This window comes from Amblyomma americanum, chromosome 1, assembly GCF_052857255.1.
Source record: "Amblyomma americanum isolate KBUSLIRL-KWMA chromosome 1, ASM5285725v1, whole genome shotgun sequence".
Lineage (NCBI taxonomy): Eukaryota > Metazoa > Arthropoda > Arachnida > Ixodida > Ixodidae > Amblyomma > Amblyomma americanum.
The window spans coordinates 442,397,615-442,411,122 of NC_135497.1; the positions used below are offsets into that span (position 1 = coordinate 442,397,615).

At 49.3% G+C, this 13,508-nt stretch overlaps 1 protein-coding gene across 1 annotated transcript in view; it reads left to right on the forward strand.

Moving 5' to 3' along the window:
* Positions 1-5,190, forward strand: part of LOC144125455 (protein argonaute-2-like) — an 89,480-nt gene extending 84,290 nt beyond the window's left edge. Inside the window, exon 8 of the mRNA XM_077658836.1 lies at positions 4,684-5,190. Within this exon, the coding sequence (XP_077514962.1) occupies positions 4,684-5,190 (507 nt within the window). The remainder of the gene's footprint in view (positions 1-4,683) is intronic.
* Positions 5,191-13,508: the final 8,318 nt, after the last annotated feature.

Genomic DNA, 13,508 nt, shown 5'->3' on the forward strand with positions numbered 1-13,508 from the left:
ACTGCATCAAGTTACCATGCTTTGCAGTAGGAATATACTACCGTTGCTAAGAGTAAGCATTCCGTATATTTAGTGACTGAAATCTCCTACGGAACTTGGGCAAAATACCCTGCCCCTAAATGTGAGCGCGCTAGAGGACAGCTTACTTTGTTTTTACACCTTTATCGGCTTATTCGTGTATAGATTGTGGGCGCTATATATGGCACATCTTCGGGGTTACCGACAGGGGCGTATTTATGGGAGGAAAGGGAGCCCCCCCTTATCTCGGCTGGACCCCATTATGTTGACGAAAAAAAGTCCAAGAAATACGCTGTTGAAATGCGACCAGCATTTCCAAGAGTAACACATGAATCTGCCCCTAGTTACCGACTCGTATCTCTGTCCACGAAAAGCCTTGCCTCGTTGTGACATGAGCACTACGCCAACACGCTTCTTCGGCTGTCGTTCCTTTCGAAATAGTGAAATACGGCGAGGTGTGGGTGGGCAGCAGCAGAAAGCAGAGAACTCTGAAGAAAAGCTGTACGGGAGTACGAGGTTATGTGACATTTATCCTCCAGCTTAATCATAATTAATGCAGCCGACCCTGGTCGATTAAAAAATTGCTGGCTAATCCGTGCTACACCTATATTACCCCACTGCAGGAATGCATGCCTACTGTTCATTGTTTTGATCTCATCCACACGCAAGCAATAACACAATGAACATTGTCAGCAAAAAAATCTTTATGCACTTGTTGCTTTGCCAAGATGGAATTAAATTTAACGCAGCACATGAAGGGAACAATACAGGCGTGAACTCACAACTGTTTATTCAGAAAGAACGCACGTACATATATACAGTCATGCAGTGATTCATCATATCAAAATTTCCATAATATTAGGTACGTCTCCAGAGAAATTATATTTTCGCTTCAAGCGCAGTGAAATGTCGCTGATACATATATCAGCCTTTTATTCTGATAAACGCTACCAGTAGGTACCGTTCGACTTCTGCCTAGATTCTTTATATTGGTCAACTTTGGCGAGCATTTACAATATTTGCACTTCTTTTGGACGTTACGTCGCTTGTAAGCATTCAGCGATGACGTAGGCTGTACGATATGTCCGCTATAAATTATCGCCTGTTATCGGCGTCGCGGCGCAAGCACCTTTTTGGTACGCCAGGACTGAAACCCCCAATTTCAAATGTCGCCGACGGTTGTCTGTACGAAACCTTGAGTTTGCTCGGGAAGAGAAACATGGGTCGCGCTAACCTCACCGGTGGCAGCACCTGCCATCGCACGGCTCTGGCGCATCGCTTAACAGCTGCGCCACTCCGCTGGCACTGGTATAAGGACTGCCAGCGATCTATGAACTAAAAGTAGAGAATGACCATTTCCACATACATGGGCATCAGCCCATTAACTCTATCGCGTCATATCCTTAAGGCGGAACCTAAGTCCGATTTCGCCCACATTTTTCTGAGGCACCTGCTTGACATTGAAAACCGAGCCTGGAACCTAAATCGAATTGAAAACCAAAGTTCTAGCAGACTTAATTCGTAGGTGGCCTAATCGTGCTAAATCGTGCGCCATTCTTTTTTTTTTATTTCACTTACCTCCCAATGGTGTCACGCGTTCGAGGTGAGATCGTTCAGGCGGATTCAAGGAACCAGCACGCTAGCGTTGACACAAGCACACTTAGAGCTATTTTGTGCACCCGACAAGCCAACCAGACCCACAAAAAATCGCTCACGCGAAAGAAAGAACGCGGGCACTGTCCCCCAGTGCAGAACGACGTGTGATTGCGTACTACAAGAGGACATACGAGGGCGTTGAAGAACGGGTGCTCGAACGCTACGGAGCACGCATCACAAGAAAACACATGCGCATTTTAAACGGATATAAATGCACAGTGCTGTCAAGGAATACGTTCAGTTATCTCGTGAAGATAGTGAGCAGTCATAAGAAAAGTTTATCTCTCATATAAGTTCTCTTTTGTAAAAATCCCTGCTATCCCCTTTGTACTTCGCTGTGCGAAATTAGTCCGTTTTTAGCAGCGGTGTTGTTGTACAGTCGCACTAATTGAATGGCAACACTTACATGAGGAAGTGCCCGTGCATAAGCGTTAACGCTTAGCTAGATCAACGTGGCAGCAGCGCTGTCTTCTCGCGTCTGCGCAAACGACCCAACGCGTGGCGTTGCATACCCACACTGACACCTCAAAGGTGCAGGTTCGAACCCCAGTCGAACATATCTATTTGCACAGCTTTTATTTCCTCGAGCTGTCTTGTGCTGAGGACGGGCGGACAGATAGAAACCTGCGGACAGAGAGGTGACAGTGTAGCCGTTAAAAAACCCGTTGTCCCGTGTTAGGTGGCGGATCGCTATAGCAGCGCATGGTTCGAGTCACGGACGTCCTTGCACTGCAGCCCTGAAACAGTGTTCGTCTCCGTATGGGTTGCAAGTAGATATAAGGATAGGCTTGGCGGCCGTCTTACAGAGGGTTGACTTCCTATGAGCGTGTCAACCCTATGAGGGTTGGACCCTATGTTGATAAAAGGCGAATTAGGAAAGGAGGGCCGGGGGAGGGCAGCAGGAACCCATGAAAAGCATCGACCACTTTTGTGATTTCCAGAGACGGAAAACGCGCCTACAGGCCTTGAAAAACTGGTGCTCAGGTCTACCCCACGATGACGCCCCCGGCCCCTTTCCTACCGCGAGCCCGCTAGCGATTGTAGCGCCACCTCGGTTATTTGTAAACATTCAGGAATTCTACAGCTGTTAACAGCAGCAACACTAAGAGGTCTTCTCAACGCGAAGTCAACAGCAACACTAGTCTCCACTAAGAGGTCTTCTCACGCGAAGTCAATGTATTATATCTATGACCGTCAAATTATACGTACAAAATAATTTTAGCGACGAAAGACAATCAATTAGAGCCACACTTCAGGGCATGAGGCGAGTAGCATTTATACTAAGCCAAGGCCTCCGAGATCGGGTATTAAGGTAGGGTTTGCTGAATGGACCTGACGCCAGTGACGCCAGCTATAGTCGGATACAACTCAAGAAGGAAGCGGCAGACGCCCGTCAAGGGAGGCCCTCCAGCCAATGGCGTCGACCGATTTTCAAGACGCCGCGGTTAATCTGATTTACCCTTGTTTATTTTCCATCCTTCTGCCACCGCCTCCGAGTTCAAGCTGGCAGTGCCGAAGGGAACGGTCATGCGGAGAATGGGCCGACACCACTGGCTGGAGGGTCTCCTCTGAGGGGCATTTGTCGCTTTGTTCTTGAGTCGCATCCGAGTACAGCTAATAGTAACGTTGCCTGCGACCATGGCGCAAGGTATTTTCGTTTGCTCAAGGTGGGGTCAAAGACCCATTTTCCAAGCATTTCACCCTGTTTAAGCCGAGCACCAGGCCAGGTGAAGCTTGTACCCACTGTATCACAGCTGCGTACCCAGCGACACTGGGGATCGAACCTCTCACCTCATGCATGCTAGACGGATGCTCAGCCTCGCTACTGTACACTTGTAGCACCGGTTTTCGCCTCGACTAGCTCCACCACAAATCATTTGTGAGGCTTTATCGCGGAGCACACGTTTCCTAATCTAGTACAAATGGTGGCATTGTTTCATGAAACTGTGGACAAATTCTTATGCAAGAAAAATTTCTCTTAGCTCAGGAGACGTTGATTGGAAGAGCGCGGGGTACTTCGCCACTGCTGCAGCGGATGCGTTGCTTTCATCGTCGATGGGCTTTAACCCTAGACATAGCCGTCAGAAACGCACGAGGTAATGAACAGAGTTCTTCAGAAGAATTCACTATGGCGGCGCTCTAGTACTGCCTTGTAATCGAAGCCTGGACCACGCAAGGTTCCCGCTGGAACACCGGAACTAAACTGACGCTACTGGCCCAGCCCTACCGAACGCCACTTTTCAACTCCCTTAGAGCGTCACCCGCCGGAATAACAACTATACGTTTAATGTAGTGGCATTTCGAAAACCTTCCGGTCATTCGCAGCTCTCACTTTTCAAACAAATATATATGTAATCAACTTACCATTCTACCGGCTTACTCCGCTGTCCACGCAATTTACATCAACAAGCGCCTTCTTCCGTTGCAATGTCCTAAGATAAAGCATTGTTCTCCTCAATGCAGTTTCGATTCCCAAGTTCGCGCCGTGTCTTGATATCCGCAGCACACACCAGGTGTCGCCAGCTGTTCCATGTTCGTTTTCGAGACAGATAGACGAAAAGAATTCTGCTTAGGGAGTAGCTGTGGCCAGCGAGGAGGTGAAAACGACCAACAGAAGAACGTCGCGTTTCTCATCAGGTAAACCGGGTATATATAACTTCTTGGAAATATTGACAACGCAGTGCAGACCAGCCGGATTCCGTCTGACCGTCTGCTGCCGCGCGCAAAGCTTCGCAGTCTAGTGTTTTCTCTTTTTACACCATACCCTGGTGTGACAAGGACGGCGGAAACGTGATAACAGTCGCACACGCAGACTGCATCCTCAGCCGACTGTGGCCGAGACGCTGCATGTTAGGACGCTTGAGTGCGTGCCTCCAGCGATGGCGCCCACGAGCCTGCAGACAGTGTTCGGTTTCGACAGAGGCTTCGATTGGAGGCCGACGTGTTTTGTGAACCCGTTCCCACCAACTAGAGTGTGCATAGTCTGCGGTCTCGTTCCTTCATCGGCAGCCATGTTACCCTGTCTACACCTCCTCTGCCAGTCCTGCTCCGAGGGCCCCGGTGCCAAAACGCAACCACTGCCCCTTTCACAAGGAGCCCTTCCAGGAAGAAGACGTGGTGTGGTCAGCCTTCACCAGGGACAGTATCCTCGGCCGCAAGGTACGCTGCTGGAACGCTGAGCACGGCTGCGACGCGGAGGTCGTCGCATCCGCCATGTTGGAGCACTTCGCCAACGCCTGCCAGTTCCACGTCGTGAGATGCCCCGAATGCAGCGAGAGTGTCCGACACCGAGACATTGCGGAACATCTGGCGCGTGACTGTGAACCACCGCGCGCACGCGACCAAGCATCAGAGGACAACTTTTCGAACGCCTTTATGGAAGTCAAAAGAACGCTGGCAAAATATTGGAAGAAAATGCTGCCCTGCGCACGAAGATGGATTCGTTCGAGGACCGTCTGCACCCTGATACCAGTGGCGCCTTTGCAGCGCTGCGCACCAGTATCGCCGACGCAGTGACAGCCGCCCAAGTTTTCGGAGCTGACGACCGGAGTGGAGGCAGCGTTGGCTGAAGACCAACGCGAAGTCATCGCAGAGATCAGGGATGCGCTGGCTTACATCCAGCGGACCATGAAAGAGAAGAACAGCGAGGGGTGTGAGCGTAACGTGTCGCGTTTGGAGGACAGGGTCGTAAAAGCCGTTTTGAAGAACGCACGCCGGCAGTTGCCGGATCTTCACTTTCGGAGATGACAGCAGCTAAAATGAGGCGGCTTCAGTAGAGGACGAGGCGAAATCTCTGGAACTGCTGGCCGTAGCGTCTCTCAGCATCAGAAGCGACGTCCTCAGCAAATCCGTCCCGTACGTATGGACCATAGATGACTGGAATGGATTCTGCAGGAAATCGTTTGATCGTTTGCGTTATTTCACAGGCAACGATGGCCGGCCTAGTTACCACTACGGATACCTGTTAGTTCGAGGCTAAGCTTTAGCCGTGTCTATGTTTGGTTTCGTGTGTATATAATTGAAGGCTTGTTTGACAAGTTCTTGAAGTGGCCCATAGAGAAGAAGGTGAAGCTACTTTTAATCAATCCTTGCGACTGCACAAGGCAACTGGCATTAAGCAGCTCACTTTGTCCACTCCCAAAACATCCCCTTCCTGGTTTTAGCAAAGAAGTTGTGTTTGTAGGGAGTTCTCACACTAACATTACGGTGGACGCATTCAACAAACGTGGCTTGATCGGAAACAACAAACTCCAGCTCCGGCTCGAATTTTAATCATGAGCTACTGATCCGGAGTTCCCGGGTTCGAACCCGACCGCAGCGGCTGCGTTTTTATGGAAGAAAAACGCTGAGGCGCCCGTGTGCTGTGCCATGTCAGTGCACGTTAAAGATCCCCAGGTGGTCAAAATTATTTCGGAGCCCTCCACTATGGCACCTTCCTCTTCCTTTCTTCTTTCACTCCCTCCTTTATTCCTTCCCTTACGGCGCGGTTCAGGTGTCCAACGATATATGAGACAGATACTGAGCCATTTCCTTCCCCAAAAAACGAATTGTAATATAAAAAGGTCCCCTGGTGGTCAAAATAAATCCGGAACCCTCCACTACTGGATTTCCTTCTTGCTTTCTTTTCGCAGTCCCTCCTTTGTCCCTTCCCTTACGGCGCGGCTCAGGTTTCCGCCGAGATTTGAGACATACTGCACCATTTCCTTTCCCCAACAGCCAATTTTCAATTTTTATGGATTGGATTGTAAAACTTTTATTGCGTCGAGAACAGATTGCAGGAGACATACTAGATGGCCGCTAGCCCATGGCTAGCGGCGACCTCATTGGCTCGCTGGAATGCCCATCCTTGAATCTTGGGGTCCGACCTTACCAGCACGGCGTCCCACCGCTCGGGAGAAGCGAGCTGTATCAACTCCGCTTGAAGCGGATCATTTGCGCAGTTTCGCATAATGTGGTCATATGTGGCCCTTGCACCATATTTATGGCAGTTTGGGTCGTACTGGCCGGGGGTCCTTGAGGGGAAGCACTGCCGGATTCAGAAGGGAGCGTGTTTGCAGTCGGCGCTGCAGGTAACTTCCTGTGCTCTTGTTAACTATTTGTGGGGAGGGGCATAAGCGCGCCTGTCAAGTCTAAAGTGATGGGTGATGTCATGAAATTAGATGACCTGTCCCTCGTGAAATTCGGGTCGGAGGGCGCGCTCATTGCCCTAATGCGATAGCCCACCCTCTTCAATGACATCCTTGCCACCTCTCTCGGCGAAGGAATGGGACAAGCTCTTGGCCAGTTCAAGAAAACAACGCAGCTGGCCATCGTCACGCGAGCTCAAGAGGCCGCCCCCGACTGGAGGCCACACTGCCTCGCACCAGCCCCAACTAATCAATTCCATTCTGTGGCAATAAAGGTGTAACCACCACCTTAATGTAGCAGCACGCTACGGTGATACCAGCGCTTCTATTATCGAGCGGGTGCTGGTTTGCAAAGCGGATTGTTCCACCAAGAAGCGAGACAATTACATCGCCGTTTCCTTTCTTCAAAACCAATTTTTCGTAGCCCAGCGCTGCGGCATCGGGTCTCAGCGCTTTGCGAACTACACGAAATTCGATCAGAAGCGCCCATGAAGAGTGTGGCGGCAGCACAACGCTGCAGTTACGGAGTTCAATGATCATCTAGCGTTCCTAACATCAAAAAAAGGAAGAAAACGTTGTTTGGTTTGGTGTGAGGGGTTCAACGTCCCAAAACAACTCAGACAATGAGAGACGCCGTAGTGAAGGCTCCGGAAATTTCGACCACCTGGGGTTATTTAGCGTGCTCTCACGTCGCACAGTACACGGGCATCTAGAATTTCGCCTCCATTTAAATTCGACCGCCGCGGCCGGGATCGAACCCGCGTCTGTCGGGTCAGCAGCCGAGCGCCGTAACTACTGGGCCACCGCGGCGGCTAAACTTTGTCACGTGGCGCTTCCTTGATGCTGGCGTTGCTGTGGTAGGCAGCAGTGTTCGACCCAGCGTGGCCTCTTTCCCGAACACGAGGTAACGACAAGCGTTTAAGCTAAATATTTAAACTACAATTGCCGTCCGCGCTCATCAAGTGAAACGTGGCGACTGCATTGCCATTCTACTCGGCGCTTTGCCTGAATTTGATAGCCAGCATTAAACACAGGTTGAAGTCAAACGGGGCCGTCGTATAGAGGGGTACTGCAGTAACTTCGAACACACAGGGTTCTTTATATAATTTCACGTATACATCGAAACGGGGCCGTCGCTGTCAGGCTTTGTTCCCACGTCCTCTGGCTAAGGCACCTAACGCCTGATCACGAAGACACGCTCGGCACCATCCTTACATGAGTGCTGTGACGCGTGCTGTCGCTGTCTTGCAAACGCCACACAACTCACTCTACAGATAGCTCCCCACCAGAACCACCGTCGCTCCTACGGTCGCAGTTGATGCAAAGCACATTTTTCTTTCAGTAGTTCCCCTCACACCTCTGAACTGTCCTTTGTTTGCACGCGGCAGTGGTTAGGCATAGCTGGAGCCCGTCGGCAGGCCCGTGCACATTCCTCTACCTGTGATCGCAACATGGATAGCTTATGGAATGTATAACCTCGGACATGGATGCCTGTGATGATCTTACAATACCACCAAACGCCGGCGTTGGAGATTGCCAGCGAGACGCGTATCAGATATTCCGGCTGAGCTAAGCATGGGCTAGCGTCGCCGACTTGAGTTTTTTTTTCGCCTCGCACAAAGGGAGACGTCAAAGTTTGGCGGCTCCTCTTTGCCGAGCGAGTGCTACAGTTGTGACCGGCGAACCGTGCATCGGGGCCTCCTTCGAGAGCAATGGCCACCGCAACGACTCGACATAAACTCTGAGATTGGCGCCCGTATGCTGTGCGATGTCAGTGCACATTAGAGATCCGCAGGTGGTCCGAGTTGATCCAGAGCCCTCCACTACGGCACCTGTTTCTTCCTTCATTCTCTTAGTCCCTGCTTTATACCTACTCTTACGGTCCGGTTCAGGGTTCCGCGGATATGTGAGACAGATATTGAGCCATTCCCCCCCCCCCCCAAATCCGATTTTTCAGACTGTCGCCTCACATGTGGGCAGTAAAACATACTCCTTACTCCGGGGCTTATCCCCGCTAGCACGTGGGAATAAAATGAATTAAACGGATGCAATAACAAATACATAGAGACATAGGTAAAAGCCAGAAATGTTGACAAATCGCTACAGCTCTTTATTTGCCGCATTCTGGTGGCTCATTTATGTGGATCTCTGAGCTGAAACCACGGACTTGGACAAAATGGGAAATGAATGCTAGCAGCATCGTCCCATTTTCTCACTTTGTACGCCCGTGAACTTGGTATGCGCCTCTGTCTTTTCTGAACTAGACCCTCTCAGCAAAGCAGCTTCTAGGACTAGTTGAGTTTCGAAGCGGAGTCCCCCTCCACTTGTTGTCTTCGACTTCCACAGCGCGCGTGTTCGAGACGCGCCGGGACTTTGCGTTCCCATAAGGGGCTGTGGAAAAGCGGTATCGTACGACGATTTCCTTTGGTTCCATAGTTTTTTTTTCTTTATGCGTTCTTGGAGGCAGAAGCGCCGGCACGCGCATGACGTCTCCAAGCGCAGCCAATGACGACGGAACACGTGCAGCTCGTGGAGAAGCATATGAGCGAATCACGGAACGGAACAGGTCACTATAAAAGAGTAACAACGCAGCCTTTTTGCCTTTCTGCAGTGGCTCGGCAGGCAGGCAAGACGTCCGTTCCGGTGGTTGCCATTTGTGTTCGTGGCCTGCTATCTAAATGGGGAAAGGAAAGCGCAAAGACAAGAAGAAAAACGACTCAGCTGGTGGACCTCCAGGTGCGTAGCGAATTTGCTTTCGGTTCTGTGGCCTCCGCCGCTCTCGTTTGGGCGCTCTCGTTTGCGCCAGAGAGAAGTTTCGGCCTTGGTGACGCTTGACGTTGCGAAGGCCTATGACAGCGTGGAGCACACAGTCCTCATTAACAAGCTTGCTCAACTACAACCACCGCATTACCTATACGCCTGGATTTGTGAATTTCTAAAAGATAGATTTTTCTTCTGTACAGACGGATCTTTTTGTTCTAATACCTATGGTCAATCAAGAGGTGTGCCGCAAGGCTCTGTTCTTTCTCCGCTGCTTTTCAACATATTAGTTCGGGACATCCCCATTCATCCTAACGTTACAGTTCATGTATACGCAGATGATATAGCTTTTTTCGCATCAGCTAAGGATATTCATGTGCTCTACGGGTATTTGCAGGCATATCTGAATGCTCTTGAAGTCTGGTTGGACCAAATCAATTTATCACTTATTGTCAGCAAATGTGGCGTGCTGGTATTTCCACCCGACGCTCCTATGTACATCTCGCTAGCCTACCGCTCCACTCCAATTCCGCAGGTGGAGTCGGTTAAATACCTAGGTGTTACTTATGACCAAAATTTGGACTGGCGACACCATATTAAGAATAATGTTATTAAAGGGGAACGTGCACTGGGCCGTTTGACCCGAGTTGGCAATAAAAAGTTTGGCATGCGTCGTGACACGCTACTGTTGCTCTATAAGGCTTATATGAGACCGATTCTGGAATTTGGTTGCCCCTTGTTCTCTGGTAGAGCAAACTACAAGCTGCAGCCATTAGCCTTAATGGAAAGGCGTGCCCTATGGCTATGCCTCGGGATCCCAAAATCAGCTTCCAACGCTGTCCTTTATCTGGAAGCCCGCATCCCCAACCTCTATTCCCGCTTCCAACTTCTAACAGTGCGTACTTTCCTCAAGTCTTTTGACCCGGGCCCCAGGCGTTAGTATTCCAATTTTTGTATCCCAACCACACCTTTTTTGACTAATCACTGGCCACGTTATCAGCTTCCGCAAGCTAGGTTCACGCAGAATCTGTTAGCTCCGCTTCAGGTTGATCTGATCTCCTTGCAACGAGTTGCTGACACGCAGGCTGATCCCGTCTTCTATTACGACTTTATTTTCCCGTCCCATGCGAAGCATATGCCCGCACATACCCTAAATGGTCTTCTTTCTGAACACCTACAGAATTTTCCACATCATACTGGTCTCTCCACTGATGCCTCCGGCAGCTGTGAGAAGGCGGCGATTGGCATATATTCGCAGGATCTAGCTTGGAGCTACTCCGTTTGTATCCCTGATTATACTCCTATATTCTTCGCAGAGTTTTTGGCCATTGGTTTGGCTCTTCTCAAAATTCTCAGACATGTCGCACGGGTTCTTATTCTTACAGACTGCCTTTCAGTTATTGTCTCTCTCCAAAATTAGGAAAAATCTTTCTTGACTCTTCACTTAGGTTTTTTGTTCCGAGCACAGTGCGCGAGATCCGTTTGGTCTGGGTACCTGGGCATTCAGGCGTCTATTTTAACGAGGTGGCTGATTTATTGGCAAGGTCAGCTCTCAGCGCACCTGTAATATATCCCGTTCCTCACCTCATTCTGTTAGCAGCTTCACGTTTCCAGCGGTTCTAACATATTTCAGCCACTTTGAGTGATCCGTTGCTCAATACCGTGGACTTTCAACACCTAAAGTACCCATGGAATATCCGGTGGTGTAGGTCAAGGCTTTGTGAAGTGTCCATGACGCTCCTGCGATGTCGAATCCTTCACTTAAACCTGTATTAATGCAGGTGCGGGTTCGCTGCGACAAACCTTTGTGTATCATGCGGGCAAGTTGAATCAATCGATCATTTTCTCCTCTCTTTCCGGCGGTTCGCGGTTCAGAGAAAGCAATATCTGGAGGTTCCTCTCTCGAGACTAGGACTGCCTCTGTCTCTTACAGTTCTTCTATCGTTCGGTGCGAGTGCCAAGGGATTCCCGTTAAGCAGTGTATGCGGCTACCTTCACGATTACATAAGTGCAACTAATCGATTATCTTGTTAGCTATATACAAAATTCTTTCGCATGTTCAAAAAAGGCTAGATTGATTCTATTCCGGATGACTCATACCTCTTGAATTCATTTTATTTTTCCAATTTTTAAATCTTGATTCAGTCTTCTGACGCTTCCTTCCCCGCGCAAATGCTTCATTGGCATTCTACTCTATACCTTGGCCAATCCCCCCACGTGGGTATGTGCCATATTACTTGAGGAGAAGAAGAAGAAGAAACTGTATCGCATTTTGGACGGGGACAATAACCCCAACATTTATTACGGCGTAACGCTACCGTACTTTAACGAAAGCTACTGCAAGCACCGAGTGGGCATATCTTACTACGCGGAGAAAATGGAGTGTTACAGCACCGTCGGCCAATCGATACTGGAAGATTTTGTAATGGGCACGCTGGTGAGGGAAATGCTTGTCGGCATACACGGATTCGACGGATGACTTCCTCTTAGATGATTCTCTGTAAGCCGTAACACTAGCGTAACCCAAGACTACCACCAGCCACACTACCAGCTTATCCGAGAATGACACGCTATTGCTTCGCAATCACCAGGCGTAACCAAGCTAAGCCACGGCCGTTTTTATTTTCCTTTTTAGTTTTACTTTTATTTTATTTTATTTTAAAATATTTTTATTTTTGCTGTTCTTATTCTGTTTTATTTTTTACTTTAATTTACTTTCCTCGCCCAGGTGCTATGTCGGCGTCCGTACGTGTCTATCGCGTCGTCGAAGTGTAGCTAATTAACTAATCACAATTCGTCAACCAAATGTTTTCCACAGCAAGACCTCATCACTTACTCTCTAACATTATCAAACTTTTGCACATCCATGTTCACAGAACGACGTAATCGTGCGGATAATGTTTTGCTGACACGAAACACGCCACATAACCATCCAATGCTTTCGCATTAATAATAACAAGAACGCCGTGGCATACCAGATTCGCCCGCCGCTACTCCCTCCGGGACTCCTGCGGGTGTCGTACGGATTCCTCGTCCGCCTGTCTACCGCGTTGGCCGCGTCGCCCCATGCGCACAGTTCGGGTACGTTGCTTGGCGCCGGAGGAATAGCGCCCTCAGCCGGGAGACCAAGACAGCCTCTACGTCGGCCGTCTGGCCCTCCCAGAAGCACGACCCGCCATCCTGGCGCAGGCCTGCCTATGTGCAGAGAGGGTTTGCCTGCTTCCAAGACACAGCCAGCAGCCGAAATCACGGAGCTTCTCAGTATCACTACCGTAAGAGAAAAGAGACGCTGACGTCTGATAACATGCACCTAGGGGACGTCGGGAAATATGAACCTTCGTACTAGGCTTGGCTAGTGCTTGGCCGAAGCGATCGAGCCAGCTCCTTAAACACAGCTGCGCTTCGGTGCTGCCGAGAGGACAGATGAAACTATCTCACTTGTACGTCTTTCAGTCCTTTTATAATTTATTGTGAGCAAAGGTATGGTTTTTTATGGGTGTTTTTAACGTGCCAAAGTAACTAAGGTTATGAGAGACGCCACAGTGAAGGGCTGAGAAAATTTTGACCACCTGGGATCCTTTAATGTGACCAAAGGTTTGGTACCAGCCGTGCATGGAAATTACCAGCGTATTGCCAGGTGCGTTGTCTCAAGGAGTCTAGTTCTTCCTACTGAATCCTCGTTTTCTCGGCCAGTATCCAGCCAAGAAAAATACGATGTTTCGTGTACGTTGTGCGATCTACCGCAACGCTATTTTTGACTCTACAGGTATTCTTGAGAATCTCTGCGATAATATAATAATAATAATAATAATAATAATAATAATATTAATAATATTAATAATAATAATTGGTTTGGGGGGAAGGAAATGGCGCAGCATCTCTCTCATATGTCGTTGAACAACTGAACCACGCCTTAAAGAAAGGGATAAGGGAGGGAGTGAAAGAAGA